Here is a 22687-nt window from a genome sequence, read left to right as displayed (position 1 = left end):
AGGGTGGGAAAATTAGGCCTTGCTCCTAAGTTTGCAGATGCATTTGATGATAATTAAAAAATGATGCTCTCTACAATGCAAACTAGTACTAATTCTGGAAATGGTGAGGAACCTTCCTTCACAAGTCTTAAGCAAATTCAGCATAAGGTGTACGGAAGCTGGTAAGTAAGGAACCTGCTTGATGATCTCTCTTTGAACTCCCCACATACTTTATTCGTATTCCTGTTAGGAACTTTACTATATCTTTAACCTTGTATTCATTTGTTCAAAAAGTATTTGTCCCCTTATGAGACCATGCCTTATGAAACATACATGCCTTTACCCACAAGCCCCTTAGAGTATACTTCTATTAAATACACATGCTAGTTAAAGCTGTGTTACAGTTATCTGAATACAGGCTTACCTGTTTGCATTTGGGCAGCATGTGTGTGTCCCACAAGGATTTATTTGGTGGGTTGTGTAATGTATGTGGCAAACATTTTTTGAAGGAAAGACGGTGGACAGTTGAAAAGATGTCCATCTCTTCTAGAATAAAAGCAGCAGATAAATTTGACCTCATTGGAGTAGTCGTCATTCCTTTGGTTCAATTTAAGGCTTATTGTACAGTTAACATGATATATATGATACCAGATCATCTATAGGAGAGCTTAAAAGCCCAGTCAATCAGCTGGATGTTTTGCCTGATTTCTAAAATGTTAGGTTCCTGGTTTCAAACACATTATCTGTGTGTGTGTTTGTATGTGTGTGTGTATGCATACGTTTCACTTTTAAAAAGTCCAATTTATTTAACAAGAAAGTGATTTTGCTAATAATTATTATTACCTGTTATAACCTGGGTTCATTTTGTTTATAGGCGAGTGGCTGAACTGTTTATGTTTGATTTTGAAATCAGCGGAATCCATCTAGACAAAGAAAAGGTGACCCTTTCTTCTCTGTTTTTCTCTGCTCGTTTTACTAATTTTTTTTTTAAAGATTTTATTTATTTGATAGAGAGAGAGATCACAAGTGGGCAGAGAGGCAGGCAGAGAGAGAGAGAGAGACGGGGAAGCAGGCTCCCTGCTGAGCAGAGAGCCCGATGTGGGCCTCAATCCTAGGACCCTGGGATCATGACCTGAGCTGAAGGCAGAAGCTTAACGCACTGAGCCACCCAGGCACCCCTAGTTTTACTAATATTTAGTTGGTACCTTTATTGCTACAGTTCTTGTACGTTGCTTAAATTTGCATATCATACAAACTTTAGGTTATTTGTGTTACGAATTTCTTCTGTTGTATTTGAATATGGAACTCTCTGGAAGTTTGTCTATCATCCATGGTAACTCAGAACTAAGAAATTACTTGAGACCGTTGGGGTGTTTCAGATGTCATGTATCCTTGGTGGATGACCAGGAAGGAGAGGCAAGTGAACAGGAAAGCTAAGAATTTTGAAGATTGAGGTCTGGGAGCGGAGGTACAGGGACTATCACCGAGACCTTTACATAGTGTACTTATTCATATTCTGCACGTCTTCGAAAGATCCACACGGTTTTGTTCTGGAAGCAGGAAGCAGGGCTGATGCAGTGTCTGCCCTAGAATACGAGGGACCATAGACATTGTTCAGACCCCTCCTTTCACAGATAGGAAATAGGACAAAGTGACTGGTTCAGGATTCCATCCTTAGAGTCCAGAGTGTCTGACCCTGGCCACTTCTCTTTCTAAAACAAAACATCCTAACAAGCCGAATGCCCTTGTTTCTATAGTACACTCAGGGCTGGGAGAATGAGGGTGACTTGACCACCACCAACAGATCCGCCTGCTCTGTGTCAGCTCCCCTCCTTGCTTCGTGACTATTATAGTTATGACTATTTTTTTTTGTAGTTATGTTTCTCCTACTAAATAGGACATAATATTACCTGTTAATAGAGATCAGTTTATCAGAGTACGTTGGGAAGTAGAGGTCAGGGTCTTGGGATGTATAGCACCTGCATTAGGTAATATCATTTTGCTTGTTAACTGGGTTTGAATAATGTTGGAGCCACTGGGGCACTGTTGGGTTTATGTGGCTTTAAGGATTCACCACGAGACTCCTGCCCTAACCCTAAGCCTACACAGGCTGACCAGCAGTCCCCAAGGCTGATAGGCTCTGCGTACATTTATGTTGTTAAAAATGGACACATTGGCCCCTCCTCAAGCCAGTTCTTTGTTAGTACTTCTCTGTATAGTGAATCTACTAGTCTCTGAGTCACTCAAATACAAATTTGGGGTCAGTTAACATTTTTTTATTCCCTATACTTCCATGTCTTAATTAATTACAAAGTCCTCAGATCATTTCTGTAGAACTCCTGCATCTGTCTGCCTCCCTCAAACAACTTACCTTGAACCTTATCACCGTATACCCAGGCTGTCTGAAAGATCTTTGTCTTCCTGATACTCAATATAGTTCCTAGTGATTAAGTATTTGCCATTTGAAGCATGTATTTTTCATCAGATCTTCATAACAGCTTTGGGGCTGTTTGAGTAGTACTTTCATTCCTGTTTCATAGATGAGGAACTGAGGCACCTAGAATTATGTGATCTACCCGAGGTCACAGAGCTAGTAGGTGGAGGAGGCTCGGACTCAGGAGCCTGTTCAGCTGTCCCTGCCCGGCCGGGGTCTCCTGCTAACCAGAGCCTGCCTGCCTCAGACACCGCCCCCCCCCAAGGCCTCATGCTGAGACCACTGTGTCTGTGAAGCTTTTATCACCCAGGTGGAATTTTTTATTCCCATTTGACTCCTTTCATGCACATGGCATTTATCTTGAAGTGCCTGTTGTTGAAGCTGTTCCTCTTGCATTACTTACCTAAATTAGGGGCTTCTCAAGCACCAAGAATGCTGGTCATGCTTTTTCCAGATTTGGCCTTGGCAAATACTGAAAGATTGTGTGACGAATCTTAATAATGCTAGCTAATACTAATCAAATTTGATATTCAGAAGGAAGATAGCAGAGAGTAGTAGAGTTACTAGGAGAGATAGGTGAATATTCTTGAATATTCTTATGCAATCCACAGGAAATATATTTTTGAAACTTTACTCAAAAGTATTATGTATCAAGTCAAGGTCTGTTTCAACAACATTGAACCTGCTGCTTTTACTTCTCAAGTGTTCTTACAAGGATAGCTGCCCTTCCCGGCAAGTAACTCCCTGGAACCCACAAACATTAAAGATGCAAGTAAAGTAAACTTAGTGAACTCCTCTCTTGTAACTTCTGTGTCTGTTCTCCAAGGGGCTCCACTAGGACAGGATAAAAGGAGACGTTATACTTCTGCAAAGGGATCTTGAAGGAGATCCACCTGCATAATGTGTACAAATTGTAAAGGCCTATGTATTCTTTCTTTTTTCTTATTTCTTAATTTTTAATTAAACTAAAATGAAATAAATAATTTCTTAATTTTTAAGGTCTCACATGAATATAACTTAAAAATTTTAAATGAATGAAAGTGGGCGCCTGGGTGGCTCAGTGGGTTAAGCCACTGCCTTCGGCTCAGGTCATGATCTCAGGGTCCTGGGATCGAGTCCCACATCGGGCTCTTTGCTCAGCAGGGAGCCTGCTTCCCTCTCTCTCTCTCTCTCTCTCTCTGCCTGCCTCTCTATCTACTTATGATCTTTCTCTGTCAAATAAATAAATAAAACCTTTAAAAAAATAAAATGAATGGAAGTATTTTTTTTAGCAATTATTTGCGAGATAACACAACAATTTCATAGAATTCTTGAGTTCAGAGTACTGCACCTTTATCTCAGAATGATGAAATGCTATTGGAAATTGGTGAAGGCAGGAAGTAAACCCAGTTTTTAATTTTCTGGGTATTTTAACAGGTGATAAATTCTTTGAAATAATTGTATTACTCCCCACCCCCTCCCACCTCACCCCAGAGTAAAAGGCTTTGGGGAATATTTTTGGAATTACAGTGTAATTTCCTGGTCTTTTACCTTTTTGGTTATTCCACTGGTTACCATTAGGTGGCGATAAGTGGCCATCGTAGAGACAAAATAGGTAAAGAGAAATCTGGACTATAAAGACATTGAAGTATTTGAAAACTAATTTTTCCCCTGAAGTTTGAATTCTCGATATTTTAATTTTTTTCAAATGGGCTCCATACCCACCGTGGAACCCAACATGGGGCCCAGTATGGGGCTTGAACTCACAACCCTGAGATCAAGATCTGAGCTGAAATCAAGAGTCAGTTGCTTAGCCCACTGAGCCACCCAGGCGCCCCTATATTGTAAAATTTTGGTTGTTAATATATACTTGATTTTTCCCCAGCATCTTGTCAAGTGTACATCGGCATTTTAAATACCTTTTAAAAAGTATTAATGCTGCTTAACTTTTTTTAGGGTCATAGTACAGTTTAGAATGTTGCCAGCTAGTGACCCCCATCCCAGAAAGTTCTGCATCTGATTTCACCTGAAGTCATTATAAGAGCAGGTCCAGATGCCCACCTAGTTTTCTAATAACAATAACTACAATTACAGCTTTACACTTGTCCTGCAGTAGACCAGACAGATGACGTGGACTACTCTGTTTTCTCCAAAACATTTGTGGTGCCCCCTTTGATAATACACATTTTCTCAGGCGACTATGTCCTAAAGGTGTGACTGCCAGAAAAAACCCCCATGGGTGTGCCAGCCAAATCACTGTCAGCGTGACGGGTGCTGGGCGTGGAGCTGGAGGGCACGTCCCTGCCCGGCACGTCCCTGCCCTGCGGGCTCCGTCTGGCTCTGCTGCCCGCTCCACTGCTGTCCTTCTGTCTCTGCTCAAGTGTGTGCAGCCTCAGAACTGCTACAGGGCAGCCCCTCTGGATGTTCACTTTACTCTTGTGAAGACCTGCAGAGATTCCTTTGCTTTCCTTTTGGTCTCATCTTTTACGACCCAGTATATTTTCATATTTACCCTTAAACTTATGCTCTTTAATCTACAAATACTTACAAGTATCGTATTGACTAGATTCAACTGCCTGTTATTCTCCAATTCTCTTAACTAAGAGGTTATCTTGGGGGATAGGGAAGGATCCTGTATTTCCCAATGTTGTTAATTTCAGAGATTAGTTATATAACTGAGGTATAAAATAGAACTCTAGAATTTACATAAATCTTAAGATATAGAAACACTATACAAACTGTTAGGACATTAAATATCTATCGAAAGGAGAATTAACTTAAAGTAAATTATTATGTATTTACGGCATAACCAATATACTCAATGTTCATTTTACTTAACATATTGAGTATCTTCTTCAATTAATTTAGCCACATATGTTGCTTTAGCATCCTTATAGATGATCTATTAAATCAGTTGTGAACTTTTACTTTCAGTGCCTTAAATAACTTTTACTCCATCTGCATCTAGCGTAAAAGAGCAGTGGAACTGAATGTGAAAATCTTGGACTTGAGTAATACATTTCTTATGGGAACTAACTTTCCCAACAAGATTGAGAAGCATCTCTTACCAGAACACATTCATCGTAACTTTGCAGTCACTGGAAATCATGTCATAATTGACGGTCTACATGCGGAAGCCCCAGATGACTTGGTATGTGCATTCTGCTCTCTTCATAGTTCAGCTCCCATCTGAGTGTTGCTACTCTTTTAACCCAAAATTCAGTGATAATATAATCATACCTTTAAGAATACTTGAGTGTTACTAAGCCCTAAAATTCAACTGTGGGCTTATTAATTCCATAAATGCTTTGAATGATGAAAATGGTTTAATCATTCATCTTTCATAAAGAACTCTGCATTTTTAAAGTATGATCAATAACTATTGATATTTGAGACTACTCAGATCTTTAATGCTTGTAGTCTTTACCTGGTTAAAGGTGCTTGATGGCACCCGCATTGGGTAGTAGTTTTTTCCAGCATACCCCATATCAGAGAACTCTATTCAAGAATGTGTATCTCCTACTAGTGTATGATTCTAAAAACTTTACTCACCCTTTATAAACCCTTATTTTATTTTTAAAGCAATGATCACCTATACAATAGAGAAGCAAGAGTTAGCCTACGTAGTCACTGCATGGGCCTTTGTGTCCTGGTACTTATTATACCTTCTACCATTTCTATTTTAAATACAGGTTCGAGAAGCTGCTTATAAAATTTTTCTTTATCCCAATGCGGGTCAGTTGAAATGTTTGGAGGAACTGCTCAGCAACAGAGACCTTCTGGCAAAGTTAGTGGGGTACTCCACATACTCCCACAGAGCCCTCCAAGGCACAATAGCCAAAAATCCAGGTAAGCTTGTTCACCCAACTTTTCAGGACAAATAGGGTTTTTGTGAAACTGAACTTCTGATTTTAAATACCTATAAATCAGTGTTCTCTTTTTAATATACTCAGATACCCACTTATTGAGTTTTTCTACATTTTTATATAGAGCTGACTTTTAACTAGAGCTAATAATTTGAAATATATTTTCTCCAGTCAAGGAAATTTATTTCTTGTGCATGTTGAGAGTAAGTCATACTTAAATTTTCATTGATGCTAATTTCAGGTATTTTCATTTTAACTCAGCTAGTTTCTGTGGTCAACCTAACCAAATTGGCTAGAATTAGTGTGAAAGAGGAGGAAAGATCAAAATATCTGCTGAAGACAAGGTTGAATATAGGCTGGGGCGATACAAACACATAGTTATAGAAACTTTTAAGACAGAAGAGTGCTAGATGGGAGGGTTTGCATTCGGTGGGGAAGAAGCATCCCGGGGTGTGTGAGAGTCTTTCCTGTGCTCTATTGAATTCTTTTTGATTTAGAATGTATAAAAGAGTTATATGATAGTAATAATGTAAGTGTATATAGTAAGTTTTTTCAAAGGCATGTTAAATTGTGTCATGGTTCAGACTCTGACAGGAGGAGGGTAGTTGTGATGGTGGAACTGTTCAGATTCAACATATCTTCTAGAGTTCAAATCTACAAGACTTGGTGATGGGTCGAGGCGGGTAGGAGACGGCATGTTGGGTACCCTTGGTTTCTGGTTGTGCATCTGGGTGGACGTGCCATTCACAAATAGATGTAACAGTAGAAATGAGCTCTGTAGGAGGAAGACCAGATTGTGAATTCTGTTCTGTCTTTATTCCTCCCATGCATATCCTTTCTCTCTCTAGTATGTTCCTATCTTCTCCAAAGTGTTCTTAAAAAATGGCCATTTCTTCTGTAAATGGCCGTTCCCTTGACCTGTCAAGGCTCTCCGCGAAACCATAGGCACAACACACTCAATTCTTCGTTCATGTTGTTCCCTGCATAGGGCACAGCTCCCTTCCCCCAGTCTGTCTGTTAAAATCCTATATAGTTTTTCAGTGCTCAGCTCAAAACCTACCTCTTTCACAAAGCCTCTTCACTTTTCACTTCCCTTAGATGCCCATCTCTGAACCCCTTAAGTGTGTACAATTTGTTTCATCCCATTTAACTCCTAAGTAGATCTTATGCCATTTTGTATGTTTTTTGGTGGTCATTGTTGTCACCAGGTTGTTGGAATAATTTCTCCTAATTATTAGATGTACAGTTGATCTTTGAATAATGCGGGGGTCTGATAGCCCCCAAACTTGCACAATCAAAAATTCACATGTAACTCGATTCTCCCAAAGCTAAACTACTAATAGCCCACTGTTGGCAGGAGGCCTTATTGATAACAGATGGTCGATTAGCCCATATTTGTTATGTTGTATATATTATATACTGGATTCCTACAATAAAGTAAGCTAGGGAAAAAACTTCATTAAGAAAAACATAGGGGAAAACACATGTACAGTACTGTACCGTATTTGTTGAGATATCCTTGTATGAGTGGACCGCCCAGTTCATGTATAATAATAGTAAGATACTTACTCTGGGCCATTATTTCATTTAGTTTCTGTGCAGCTTTGTGAGGTAGATATTTGTATCCACCTCATAGGATAGAAACCCAAGGTATTAGTTACAGTGCTAAAAAGTGGCAGTTAGGTCGAAACCTAAACCCACGCTCTAAATTTGTGGTCCTAATAAACTGTTTGAGACCAAACAGATGATATAAAAGACATCTTCATTCTCTGTTTTCATCCACTGATTCAACAAATACTTTCTGAGTGCCCACTACATGTGAGATATGAGTCTAGGACTTAGAAAGAAATCAGTGTGTAAATCAGATGGGAATTCCTGCTCTTGTACAATTTATATTTCTATCAGGCAAATAACAACAAAATACCTAGGTAAGGAACCCAGTAGGTTAATAGTTAATACAAGTTTGGAGAAAACTGAGTCGGGAAGGGGATAAAGGAAGTGAGCGTGTGGTGGTGATGTTGGACTTTAAACTGTGTTGCCAGGCAGGGGCTTGCTGAGGACGGGGGGCGGGGGGCATGTGAGTGTAGATCTGAAGGAGCAGGAATAAGCATATGGCTCATTAGGGGAAGAAAATTCCAGATGGACACCCAGCAGGCTTGGAGGTCCCTAGGGTAGCTTGACACGTTTGAGGAAAGCAAAAAGGGCAAAACGGTGAGTGGAGTGAGAGAGACGGGTGGTAAGATGTGGAGGCAGATGAAGGAGGGGCTGTGTTCAGTAGGGCTTTTCCTGCAGTGAGATGGGAAGTCGCTGAGGGGTTTTGAGCAGAGCAGTAAGGGGATCTGACTTAAATTTTGCTGGCAGGTCATGTGCTGCTGACACTGAAATAGACTGCAGAGAGGTAGGAGAGGAAGAGAGGCCATGTAGAAGCTGTTTCGCAGTCATCACGATGAGAAGGATGGCAGTTTGACCAAAATGGTGGCTGTGGAGGGTTTTGCAGTGTGTCCAATTCTGGATATATAGCATTTTGAACTTTTTAACCTGCTCAACTGAAAAGATACAGTGAGTTACTGTTAACTAAGATGGGGAGGACTGGAGGGTTGGTTTGGTTCAAGTTAACTTGAGATGCCAGTTGTGTCCACATGGTGATGTTGAGTAGGCCGTTAGATGTGTATCTGTGGAATTGAAGAGAAAGTGCTGAGCCAGAGATATGAATCTGGGTCTTTATTTATGTATGCAAAGATTTATTTATTTTAGAGAGAGAGAGAACGCATGAGTGGGGGAAACTCAGGGAGAGGGAGAACATGTCCCATTGAGCACAGAACCTAATGCAGGACTCCATCTCATGACCCTGAGATCATGACCTGAGCCCAAATCAGGAGTCAGACACTTAATCAGTTGGGCCACCCAGTTGCCTTGGGTCTTTATTTAAATTCTTGAGATTGTATGAGATCTCCAAGGGAGTGAGTACATCTAAAGAACAGAAGTCCAGGAAGTGAGCTCTGGGGCCCTTCAAGTTTAAGAGGTCAGAGATATGAGGGAAAACCAGTAATGGCCGCCAAGAAGGAGAATGAGTGAGAGAGGAGAAAAATAAGCAGAGTGAGTGGTCCTGGAAGACACCCTGAAATGTCTTAAGGAGAGAGTGATCAGTTGAGTCAAATGCTAAGGGCAAGTGCAGTCTGCAGAAGGTCAAAGATTGACCACTGAGGTGAGCAGTGTGAGCTGGAGGTCCCTGGTCCTGTAGCCCCTAATGCCAGATGTCATCACCAGTGAATCCATTGCTCACTAGGTGACTAGTGTGGTCACAGTTTAGAGTTAGGCTGTTGTGCACAGTCACACAGGAATAAATTCACAGGAATTTAAATTCCTTAAGGAATTTAAAATTTAGTTGGGGAGATCAGTTATATAAACAGAAAGATAAATAATTATAGAGGTCAGTGTCTTCTTAGTGCCAAATGAGTGGTGTGTGTAGGCAACAAAGTATTGTAGGATTTTAGGAGTTCGGGAAGTTTGTCCAATGCGTCTGTGCTTGTTGAGGGTTTCATGAGGGAAGTGAAACTGGACATCAGAGATGAGGGAATGGTGAGCTTTTCAGCAGAGAGGGGGAGGAAGGCAGGATGTAAATAAAGTAAGGTGGGCGTTCATGTGACAGTTGAATTAGGAAATAATTTTCCAGGGAGGAATTACTGATTTTCAGGGGCTTTCAAACTCATTCTTTGTAATATGACAATTTTTCAGGTAGATTAATTGAGGTAGATTTTTCACATGTAAGATAGCTAGAAAAACAAAAATGGGTGAAAGTGAGTAAAAAATGTTCGGAAATAAAAAGCATGCACAGACTTACTTGAAAATACTTCCCTATGACAGCTGATATGATACCCTGAAATAAGACCTCATTTTTAATGAAATAATCTTTTTTCTCAAAGGCCTAATACCATTTAATATGGTGCATGAGGCAGTGTTTTCAGAATTACTGTATCCAAGGCTTGTTAAAGATCGACAGCGCCAGGAAACTCCATGGCTTCTTGGTTTAGGTTAACCTTCATTCTTTTCTCAGGCTTTTATTTTACTCAGAAAGAAGATAACTTACATTGGAGATGGCAGGAAACTTAAAACCATATACAAGATCATCTGGAAAATATAAAAACAGTGTTTGTGGCAAACTCTAAAATACATGTGAAAGCTCTCTATACATAAATCAGTGGCAAAAAGTGGTAAATTAAAAAATACATATGAAAAATTCCCTATCATGGGAAATAATGATAGTTGTACTGTATTGCCTTTTATGAGTTTGTAATAAATATATGACAGCTATGGCTGAAGTATTTAGGTACTTAAAAAAATCCTAGCAGAGGTTCAATTTCTAATATTCTAATTTTTGCACATTTTCTTTTGGTATTGATCCTGAAAAGATGATTCTTGGCTGTATATAAAAAACAAAAATAATTGTCCCGAAAAACATTGATTTTTTAAAATAGAATTTTCAGTGAATCATGCGTATGTGTGTGTGTGTATATATATGTATATAGAAATATGTGTATATATGTATACACACACACACACGCACACACACATTTTATTTATTTATTTGAGAGAGAGAGAGAGTATGAGAGGGGAGAGGGTCAGAGGGAGAAGCAGACTCCCCACTAAGCAGGGAACCCAATGCAGGACTCCATCCTGGGACTCCAGAATCGTGACCTGAGCTGAAGGTAGTTGCCCAACCGACTGAGCCACCCAGGCGCCCTTTTTAAAAAAAAAAAAAATTTTTTTTAGATTTTATTTATTTATTTGAGAGAGAGAGAATGAGAGAAAGGGTGAATCATGCTTCTAAATTATACAGATTTTTATGAACAAATCAGAGTCTAGCTATCTTTTTAAAACTTGGGAAAAATTGGAATGGTCTAAAAACTTATTTTTTTTTTTTCTTACAAATATGAGTAGATAGAAACACATTGAAATTTTGATTCTTTTTTTTAGCTCCCCATTCACTCCTCATTCTGGGGGATAATTGAAGGCTTTGGATTATTACTATGTTTGTTTAATATGTTTTCTGATAAATTGATCATCATCATCTAGAAATATATTGTATTATCAACCCTGACACCCTTTGAAAATGAACACTTTAATGGCATTGTAGTGCATAAATTATGACCATTGCATTCTAATTTTAACAGGTATGTTCATTTTATTTCATGTAATTAAAGACATTTTCTTTTTCATTTCCTTTCTAGAGACTGTCATGGAGTTCCTTGAGAAACTATCAGACAAACTTTCTGAAAGGTTAGTTTTTATTCTACTCTTTAGAGTGTGTATCATGTAGTTTTTTTTAAAAAAAGACTCGATTTCCAAAAGATTAGGAGGTGACCTATTAAGAATGTAAGTATGGGAATATTGGGTCAGATCTGTGGACTAGTCAGCAGGAGATTGGATTAACTGTGAGGAATGCTTAGAAAGCACATAGCTGTCTTCCTAAGGTGACAATCTTGAAAACATAGGCTGCCCCCTCTGATGGACTAGTTCATTGTCTTAGGAACCCATCATTGATGTGTGATTAGAAAATTTTTTTCAAGCCTTTTTGAAGCTATACGTTTTCAGTTTGTACCACCAATTTTATAACAAGTTCATAAATAGTGTTTCTCTTCTTTTGGCCTAAATATTGGTGGGGGCTGGATGTGGTGAATTGATCTATAGTTTGGATCTTGAGAACGATATGCCTCCACTTTCATAGTTCTCTGTAGTGTGGCCCTTTATGGTCTTCCTGCCTTTCTGTCTTTGATAGAGTCACTTGTCCTTTGCTGAGAGGCCACACTCCAGCAGTCTTCAGACATTTAGGATTCCAGGAAGGGGCATGTCATGGTTGTCTCATAATGCTATTGAACATTTCCTTTGCCTTCTTGGCTATACCAACATGTTAATTTTTAGCTCAGATCTCCATTTTCTATTATTATAAACTCATGCCTTAGAACCCAGTCCTCTCTAATTTGGATTATAATTATAAATTCTAAACTTTTCTTTTAATCTAGGGAACCATTGTGGCTTTGATTTAATGAAGGCAGTGTTAAGTATGCAGTTAGTTGAGAATTTTCTCTGCTTTATTAGTTAAGTGGTAGTATTCTTTCTTCCCTTGTATGTAACTATTTATTTTGAGCAAATATATCTTCAGGTTTTTACAGTTATATATATGAGTTAATTCTAACAAAAACTTCATATTAAGCACAACCCAACTAGAGTTTTTCTGTAGGGGAGAAAGTATTAATAGTAACCTTAAATTTCTGTTCATATTTTTGAATAAAAGGTAATTTGTTGGTCTCTTACCTTTTTAATGTATAGAAAAGAGCAGTGACTTAAAGTTTGCTAACCTTTACATGTATTTGTAACATTGCTAATTTTTCCAAGCTTTAATACTTTCAAGTCCTATGTCTATCTACTAGGATATTTTCTAAGGTAGAAATTGTGGTAGTTTACTGATGATATATTGCTGTTCCTTCTAACACAGATAAAGTTTGGTTACATTTGGTTATAAAACTGGTTCCATTTGCACTACAAATTACTTCCAGTTTTATCATGAATACTAGAAATTTACATAAGAAATCTAGTTTTTAAAAAAATTATTTAAATTCAATTAATAAACATACAGTGTACTAGGAATTTCAGAGGTGAGTTTAGTGATTCATCAGTTGCATATAACACCCAGTGCTCATTATATCAGGTGCCCTCCTTAATGCCCATCATCTAGTTACCCCATCCCCTCAGAAAACTAGTTCTTTAATAATGTAAATATTAAAATTTTCTCCTAGCAATGAATGATAAACCTGTTTTACAGAACTGTAAAAGACTTTGAGATGATACGAGGGATGAAAATGAAACTAAATCCTCAAAATTCTGTAAGTGATGATTTTGGAACATTTTTGATGTAATATAAATGGTCTATCAGCTGAAGTTCTTATCTTTTGACTCTAAAAGTTTTTTGTGATGTGCTAAAGGTGTGTATAATCTTGTTTCTGATCCCTGGTCTTGGTTCTGATCCTTGGGTTTGGTGAACAAAGTATTGAAATACTTGATCCATATGTCTGAGTTTGACATTTCCAGGCAATGCAGTATTTTTTTGTTGGTTATTTGACATAATACTCACGCATACTCATACGTATATACACACTTATAAATGTATATTAACAACATATATTGATATATACTCATGCAAATTCTGTTTCCATTATACTGTAAGTGGGCTTCTCTGTTTGAAACAGGTTCAGTGGAGGATTGATCTGGAAGGTGGCAATTTAACCATCACTGTTAACACTGCAGTTTACTTTCTTATTTGCTAATTTATGGAGCTCAGTTTAATCCATATTGACCTCTAAGTATACCCCATCTTAACACACGAGCCCTCCATGAGACCCGCTATATCTCTAGCCCCGTAATCCCTGTTTCAGCAAGCCCCTCAGGTTATTTATTACTCCCCCTCCCCCACTTTAAGTTACTAAATCCTATAGATTCTACCTGCAATTCTTGCCTCTCCATGCCCATTGCCACAGCCCTGGTTGAGGTCATTGTTACTTCTTACCCAGATTATAGTTGTAGTTGCCAAACTGGTTTTCCAGCCTTCTGTTCTGGCTCTGGTTTGGACTGCTAGTTCAGTGTTAGACATAGGGTAGGTACTTAGCACGTAGTTGAAATATGAATGAATGAACAAATGAACGAATAAATGAATGACTTGCCACCAGAGGGATTTTGCCAAAAAACAGATCTGATCTTGTCACTCTGTTTAAGGTTTTTCAGTGGCTTGCTGTAATTCTCAGATTTACCTTCCTATTTCTTAGCTTTCCCACCAAGCCTTTCCTAATTTTGCTTCTACCTGCTTCTCTAGCCTTATCTTCTGCTGCCCCTTTAAGTCAAGTTAGTGTCCCTAGTTCCCTACTAATAATACCTGTGTGATGCTTTTGTGCCTTTTTTTTGCTTACTTACTGCTTTGCTTGTCCTTGCTTTCCTTTCTTTTGCTTTTCAATTTTGACAATCTCCTTTCTTCTGTGTTTCAATTTTCTATTCACAGTATTTATGTGCCAGCAACTATGGTAGGTAGCTTGCTGTCATTCACAAACACTGTACACAGGAATGCCTTTCCCTCTCCCTCATCTGGTTGCAGTGTGCCCCATCTTCCAAACTCAGCTCCAGCTTTGCCTCCTCCCAACATTTCCTGACCTTCCGCTGTGATTTAAATACCCTTCTCATGGGCTCTGTTTCACACAGTGCAATATCATGCACATGACTACTATACTCTGGATGTGGAGTCACTTGTCTCTCTACTGCCTAGACCATAGTCAGCTCCTTGGTACAGGGATTTGGTCTAACTGGGTTTTGTTCCCCTAGAGCCTGCACTCTCTGGTATGTAGCAGATAGGAAGGGGTCATCTGTTGGAGGAAATGTGTCCCAGGAGCTGACCACTTGGGGGCTAGAGTTTCGGGGATGCTGGGAGAAGGAAAGTCAGCCTTGTATGTCTTACGTTGTCTGCATTCCTTGGTAACGGCATGATCGTGGAACATGAGAAAGAACACCTTGTTATTCAAGGAGATAAGGTCTGAGCTGAAAATTTAAAGGATAAATCAAAGGATCGAAGGCAGCGTCCCTGGAGCTCTTACCCAGTGCCAGGTCTTCTGTTAATAGTTGAAGTGCATCAAGAAATGCCGTTAGTGAGGCACTACTGTGTGCCTGACGGTGTTCAGGCTGCCAGGATGTAACAGGAAAAATGCGAGCAAGGTTCCTGTCCTCAAAAAGCTTACATTCTAGGGGAGGCAGATGGATAGTAAATACATGAAAGAAAGAAATATGTGCCATGTTGTATGGTGATAAGGGTAACAGAGGAAAATAATGCAGAAAGAAGGGAATGGCCATTGCTGTTCTCTAGGGATCGGTCAGGGAAGACTTGTTATGTGAGGAGACTCTTGAGCAGAGAATGGAAGAGACGATGCAGTGCCCCCAGCAGTGTTGCAGGGCACAGCCTTCTCCGCAGAGACAGCAGCTGCCTGGTGCAGTCAAGCCACCGTGAGGAGACCAGTGTGGCCACAGTGGAGCCAGGGAGGGCAGAAACGGCAGGAACTGGGCTCAGGGTAAAGAGGGGAGAGATCAGGTCATGTAGATAGAAAACGAGAAAGCATTGGTGAGCAGAAAGAACTTGTCCACCCCGTACAATAGTGTGGATTGCACACTTGAACCCAGGCATTCTGACTTCACAGTCTGGGCTGTTAGTCACTCCTGTCACCTGGACAGTTTGTGGGAAGAAAGATCATGCACAGATTCAAGCTTTTCTTCCCTTCAGTATTCTGTACAGTTGTCAAAACCAGCTGTTGTGACAGTGCTTCTTTATAACATATTTTCTTTGCCAAGATTAGAGGTAATTCTCCCTTAGTTACACTTGAAATTGTTGCTTTCATTCTGGGATCCACCCTAAGCTTCCTGCTTAGATTTAGAAAGAGCTCTAATCTTACCGTTAGGATCCTAATCTTACCTGCAGTATGTATTATGGATTGATATGGGTTGAATTTTGGGAAAAATTTCAGTGTGGCTGTTTCACTCTATTTTTTTTAACTTTATAGAATCATTTGCCATCTTGGACTTCTGATGTTATTAAAATCCTGACCATATTTTCTCAACGCTCTTATTCACTTCAGATCTGGATTTTTCCAAAGTTATTACATGTCCATCATCTTGTAAAACTTCATCTTCATTCAACAGACCGGGGTTTTTAGGGCCTCCTTGTACTACACAAATGATATGTGCCTTTATTTGAAGTGTCCATCATCTCAAACATAGATAAAATGTTAAAGTGATCCAGAAAGAGAGGAAAAAGCCATGCCTGTTATTTTGGTAATTTTCAGTCATTCCAATATTAAATACTGTCTTGGTTTTTGTGGGCGGAAAAAGAACAGGGCGCTGGTGAGATAGTTCAGCAACTCCATAATCTGATATTTTTCCAAATAATTCCTGGCCTGCATCTCCCTGCTGCTGCTCACCTGCATTGCTCCTGATTTAATCTATTAACGTTGACTTTTATGTTTATATTTTACATTATTTACCTTTTTCCCCAAATTCCCCAAATTTATTTGTACCTTGGTACCCATTGATTACAGGAGAGTCAAAATAAAGAGTTAGGTATTTCATGAAGTTTCAGGGCTTTTATAAAACTCTTCTGATATTATAACAGGTTTGCATTTATGAGCTGGCTTAATTTTTGATAAAAATTGTAAAGTAGTCAATAACTTTCATCGCAACAGATTTTTCCATTGTAGGAATTAATGCCTTGGGATCCCCCCTACTACAGTGGTGTGATTCGTGCAGAAAGGTAAGGTTTTTTTTTTGTTTTTTTTTTTTATAAATCCTCATCTATGAGAAGGAGGAGAAAAACTAATATTTACTGAACACCTTGCACATTAATTATGCAACTACTGTCCTCACTCACTTTCCCACATCATAAACCTGTATGCTCTCAAGTCCAGGCCTGGTGCTGGCTTGGTCCACATTTGCCTACGTGTTTTTGATCTGGATTAAACCTTTACCTCAGTCAAAGGATCATGCTGTTCCTCTCCCCCAGAACCTTTTCTATGGCCCATGCCATTTAAAACTTTTCAGTATCTCTCTGGGGGGTCTGGAATCTGGCTTCTCCTCTGTGTAGCTTCCGGGTTTCCTTACTAGACTGAGCGTTTTGAGGGCTGGGACTTTGCTAGAGCCCTGGTTGTCCCTTGTTTCTGGTCCAGGGTGGGTGCTCAGCAAATACATATGTTGAATCAATGAAGGAATAAAGTAGTCCTTGGCATGGGGCTGAGTGATTTTCTTGCTTCCTCATTTTTATTTGAACATATTGTGGACACTTTCTTGGCACATCTGGAAGGATTATGTGAAATCAAGATTTAGGACCGTTAGTTTGATGTGAGTACTCCTTTAGCTTCCATATTCTCTTGTGTTTATTCTATAATGGCTAACTAATAGGTATGCTTTTTCCCCTAAATGTGCCCTATTTCTGTCATTTTTATATTTGCATGTAAACCCAAGAAATACGAACACCTGTTCAAAGTGAACACATGTAGAAATATTGATGCCCCAAGTAATTTTACATACCAAAAAGATTAAAAACGAAATCTCTGAATCCTACCCTTCAACAGATTTTTTTTTCTTGTTTCAACAGATTTTTAACATTTTTCTCTTACACTTCCTTTTTGAGCTCCTCAGCTTTAATCCAGAGAGTTAAGATTGATTTAGGTAATGGAAGAAAATAGAAGCTTTGTGCCTTTTCCTCATTAAAGCATGTTGGCACATATCATGATAATAATATGGTTATTTGATTGGTATTTAACTTTCAAGTCTTACTGCTACTATGCAGTATTCAGGCATCAGCATAGTGAAGGGTAGCAAATACCTCACTAAAATTAAACTTTTTATTTTTTTTAATGATTTTTAAAAACTATTTGTTATAACAGCAGAAAATAGTAACTTTTGGTGTTCTTTTCTGCATCACTGGGAGTACGTGCCCTGAGGTCAGTGTGTTGAAGAGCTTACCCACTTAATAGTCATTCATTTTCTTCTCTTTGGCTTCTCTGTGACATCTTGCTTCTTAGACTAATCTTACTCACAAAGCATACTGTCTCATCATACTTTGTCAGCTACTGTTTTTATATGTATAGTACAAATTCGGCGTGAGCCACCTTCTCTGTTACTCAAAATCTGTAATCACTTGATTATGATAAACAGTGAGTTTTTAGAATATATTAGAGCTTAATATAATTATTTCACAAATGTGTTTTTATGGCTGTAGAACTTCGGGCTTTGCTCCCTGTCTTTGCATAAAACGTAAAATTTCTCTTTTCAAATTTTTTCCAAGACAGATTTGACTTGGTTGCTTGGCCAACCAAGATATAGCATAAAGGAACACTATATATATATTTTTTAATCAATGCCTTCCATATCAAAAAAATTTTAAAAAAACTTTTGACATTGGAAAGTAAAGTAAAATAAATGTATTTGTTTCTTTCTGACTTTTGCTACTGTGATTCTTTTATGTGATATTCCTGTTTCATGTCATCCTCCCCACCCCGATGATTTTAGTGAATACCTTGGCCTTATATTTAAGTGGTATTTTTATCATTTAGCTTTATTCTTTAAGTGTAGGATGCCCAAATGATGGCTCTGTGGAAATGACATAGTATCTGAGGACTTGTAGAGCTATGCTCAATTGTAAAGTATAAGCATTAATTAGGAGTATGAGATCCCTGAGAAGTCTGATAGTAAACTTAAATAAGACACTGAATAAGGATAGTGATGTTCTCATCTTCATTTCTTTTTTTAATTAAATTTATTTATTTTCAGCATAACAGTATTCATTATTTTTTCACCACACCCAGTGCACCATGCAATCCGTGCCCTCTATAATACCCACCACCTGGTTCCCCCAACCTCCCCCCCCACTTCAAACCCCTCAGATTGTTTTTCACAGTCCATAGTCTCTCATGATTCACCTCCCCTTCCAATTTCCCCCAACTCCCTTCTCCTCTCTAACTCCCCATGTCCTCCATGCTATTTGTTATGCACCACAAATAAGTGAAACCATATGATAATTGACTCTCTCTGCTTGACTTATTTCACTCAGCATAATCTCTTCCAGTCCCGTCCATGTTGCTACAAAAGCTGGGTATTCATCCTTTCTGATGGAGGCATAATACTCCATTGTGTATATGGACCACATCTTCCTTATCCATTCGTCCGTTGAAGGGCATCTTGTTTCTTTCCATAGTTTGGCGACTGTGGCCATTGCTGCTATAAACATTGGGGTACAGATGGCCCATCTTTTCACGACATCTGTATCTTTGGGGTAAATACCCAGGAGTGCAATTGCAGGGTCACAGAGAAGTTCTAGTTTTAATTTCTTGAGGAATCTCCACACTGTTCTCCAAAGAGGCTGCACCAACCTGCATTCCCACCAACAGTGTAAGAGGGTTCCCCTTTCTCCACATCCCCTCCAACACATGTTGTTTCCTGTCTTTTAATTTTGGCCATTCTAACTGGTATAAGGTGATATCTCAATGTGGCTTTAATTTGAATCTCCCTGATGGCTAGTGATTATGAATATTTTTTCATGTGTCTGATAGCCATTTGTATGTCTTCATTGGAGAAGTGTCTGTTCATATCTTCTGCCCATTTTTTTATATGATTGCCTGTTTTGTGTGTGTTGAGTTTGAGGAGTTCATTATAGATCCTGGATATCAACCTTTTGTCTATACTGTCATTTGCAAATATCTTCTCCCATTCCGTGGTTTGCCTCTTTGTTTTTTTGACTGTTTCCTTTGCTGTGCAGAAGCTTTTGATTTTGATGAAGTCTCAAAAGTTTATTTTCACTTTTGTTTCCTTTGCCTTTGGAGACATATCTTGAAAGAAGTTGCTGTGGCTGATATCAAAGAGATTACTGACTATGTTTTCCTCTAGGATTCTGATGGATTCCTGTCTCACGTTGAGGTCTTTTATCCATTTTGAGTTTATCTTTGTGTACGGTGTAAGAGAATGGTCGAATTTCATTCTTCTACATATAGCTGTCCAGTTTTCCCAGCACCATTTATTGAATAGACTGTCTTTTTTCCACTGTGTATTTTTTCCTGTTTTGTCGAAGATTAATTGACCATAGTGTTGAGGGTCCATATCTGGGCTCTCTACTCTGTTCCACTGGTCTATGTGTCTGTTTTTATGCCAGTACCATGCTGTCTTGTTGCCCACAGCTTTGTAATAAAGCTTGAAATGAGGTAACGTGATGCCCCCAGTTTTATTTTTGTTTTTCAACATTTCCTTAGCGATTCGGGGTCTCTTCTGATTCCATACAAATTTCTGGATTATTTGCTCCAGCTCTTTGAAGAATACTGGTGGAATTTTGATTGGAATGGCGTTAAAAGTATAGATCGCTCTAGGCAGTATAGACATTTTAACAATGTTTATTCTTCTGATCCAAGAGCATGATTTCTACCAAAAGTACAGTACTGTAAAGTCAGTGTTGCTGACAGACTCTGCAATCAGTACTTAGAGATCACTGTGCCCCCAAGTAGGTTGGGAGTTCTGTCTTCTGTTAGCCACAGGAACAGGGTATTACTGACCACATGGGCCATTGGAGAGAGTGGAAACACCTGAGGTGTCATGGCTGTGTGGTCTGGAACACGTTCCCTGACATCTGGCGGGGGCCTGGATGCGTCCCTGCTCCACCACTAATGAGCTACACATGACCTTTGGAAAGTTACTTGTCCTCTCAAACCTCAGCAAAGGTATCTATTAAAATGGGAGTTGTAATAGTCCCTGCTTCATAGGTCAGGACTAAATGAGTTAATGTTGGTATTATTAGTACTTAAGTAATACTATTATATGGAATTGGTCTTTTCTCGACACTGTTCTAAAGGATGAACTACTCTAAGAGATGCTTTTTAAGTGTTCTCGAAAATCTTTTGAAGGAGTGATCACTTGTCCCTGAATGCTTCTCTAAGAAAACACTCATCTAAAGTGTAACGAACATATCGAATTACTTGTTGAATGCTCGTCAGAGGAGCTTTTAATGGTGGAGCAAGAACACGAGGACAGGGAGGTCCCCCTCGCCTGTGCTTCCCAGAGCATCACTGTGTCCCAGGGGGAGGAAGCTGTGTCTGGCTGGCAGGACAGCTCTCTTTTGGTCCCTCTCCTCTTAAAGGTCATGAAATAGTTACTGCCTTCAAAATAGAATTGGAGCCGTCATTCGTGGCTTCTAGGATCTGGTCACAGCCCACTTGTCTTTACCAAGGTGTACATGCACCCCCTGTTATTCGTCAGGTCTGGTCTGCCCTTCTGGTCTTTCCTACCATGCCTCTTTTTTTGCAGTTTTCCTCAGCCAGACTAAACTGTCTGTCCCAAGTCAGATCCCTTTCTGTCTCATGCGGAGCCCGTGTCTGGCGGCTGCTAACGTTGCACTTGCCTTTCTTTGCTATCTTACCTGTGCAGTTTCGCCAGGAGTCCATGAAACATCCAGGTCTGCCACAGCCGCTATAGATCCTGGCAACCCCATGCTTACAGCCTACAAAGTGGCACACTGGATCTTCTAACTATGTTCTTTTGGTGTCCTACCTTAAATGTGTCTTGTCAACCATAGCTTAAAGCTCTTGAGAATACCGTGTGTCTTATTTCTTCTGTTTGCAATAAAATGTGGCATGTACACTCTGGACCTCAGTAAATATGTATTAGTTAATAGCTATTGTTCAAGACTGTCTAAACCAGTAATTGGAAGTCCTTATGAAAAGCAATCCCGTGTTACATTTTTTTTTGCAAAGAAGAATATCATATTTTTGTGAATGGCCCCTTTTCATCTCTCAGATTTATTGAAAGCAGTGTGAACCTCAGGAGGCCCTCAGAATGCTCATTTGTTGACAGAGGGTCCTACCAGGCTCACTGGTTCTTAGAGTTAAGAAATCACCAGCTATTCCAGGAACACAACATAACCTGCCTGGTATCCACCCAGGGGCTTTAGTCAATTTGCTTCAGGTTCCAATACTAGGTCATTTGTTTGGCTATTAACTCAGTAAAAGAACCAAGAAAAGGGATACCAAAATGCTTCAGATGGGATTGTACGAATTGGGGGTTTTAAACATCTGTTTTAGGTAGCTTAAAAGGCAAATGATTGAGTTTTGGTTTGAGGTTTCAATAATCTTGATTGACAAGAGTTGGCCAAGAAGCACAGGTAATGGATGAGAAAAGAAAGCAAAAATATAATAATTTGAGTTTGAGGTTAGAAGAAGGGAACAAACTGAAGACTGCTAAATCCTTGTTAAATTCCTCTGCTTTCAAGTAAAGACTTAAATGTGTGGTTTGACACGAAACAAAAAATAGAAGGGGCTTTCCTTGATTTGAGTTTTTCTTCAAGTTCACCCCAGGGATTCTTTTTCTGCTTTTATGTTCAGATTCATTTTAAGTTTCTTATATGTTTGCCTAAAGAAAGGAAAGAGCCTATTAGAAGTAAGATAAGAGATTAATGTGTTTTAAAACCATCAAAGGTTGATCCTGGGATATAGTGGCATGAGTGACCTACAGACATCTTAAAGAACACAGAAAAATCTTCGTTTTTTTTTTTTTTTTCCTTTCAAGTTTTAGTGTTGGAGTCCTCATAGGAGAGGAAAATTATAAATATGATTATAAATCATATAAATTATGACAAATATATATGCAGTTATTTTATTTAAAATTAAATGTGATTTTTGAATAACCAGTCCATTTGTGTGGCTTGAAAAGTCAAAACAACATTAAAAAGGACTCATCGAGAAATTTTGATGTCACCCCTGTCCCTGCTCACAGCATTCCCCCTTACCCTGTCCCTTAGAGGTAATCATTTTTAAAGTTGTTTAATGTGTCCTGGCGGTGTTTGATTTTGATTTTTTAAGAAAAGATTTTA

General features: G+C 39.0%; 1 protein-coding gene and 1 pseudogene across 1 annotated transcript in view; one reads left to right on the top strand and one right to left on the bottom strand.

Moving 5' to 3' along the window:
* LOC122906923 (mitochondrial intermediate peptidase) overlaps nt 1–22687 on the top strand; it is a 170228-nt gene that overhangs the window by 15609 nt on the left and 131932 nt on the right. The window contains exons 5-10 of the mRNA XM_044249420.1: nt 854–917; nt 5361–5543; nt 6085–6241; nt 11487–11535; nt 13079–13139; nt 16539–16591. Of these exons, the coding sequence (XP_044105355.1) occupies nt 854–917; nt 5361–5543; nt 6085–6241; nt 11487–11535; nt 13079–13139; nt 16539–16591 (567 nt within the window). The remainder of the gene's footprint in view (nt 1–853; nt 918–5360; nt 5544–6084; nt 6242–11486; nt 11536–13078; nt 13140–16538; nt 16592–22687) is intronic.
* LOC122906924 lies at nt 15877–16268 on the bottom strand (annotated as a pseudogene).

This window comes from Neovison vison, chromosome 5 (genome assembly GCF_020171115.1).
Source record: "Neovison vison isolate M4711 chromosome 5, ASM_NN_V1, whole genome shotgun sequence".
Lineage (NCBI taxonomy): Eukaryota > Metazoa > Chordata > Mammalia > Carnivora > Mustelidae > Neogale > Neogale vison.
This window is presented reverse-complemented; position numbering and strand designations above follow the sequence as displayed.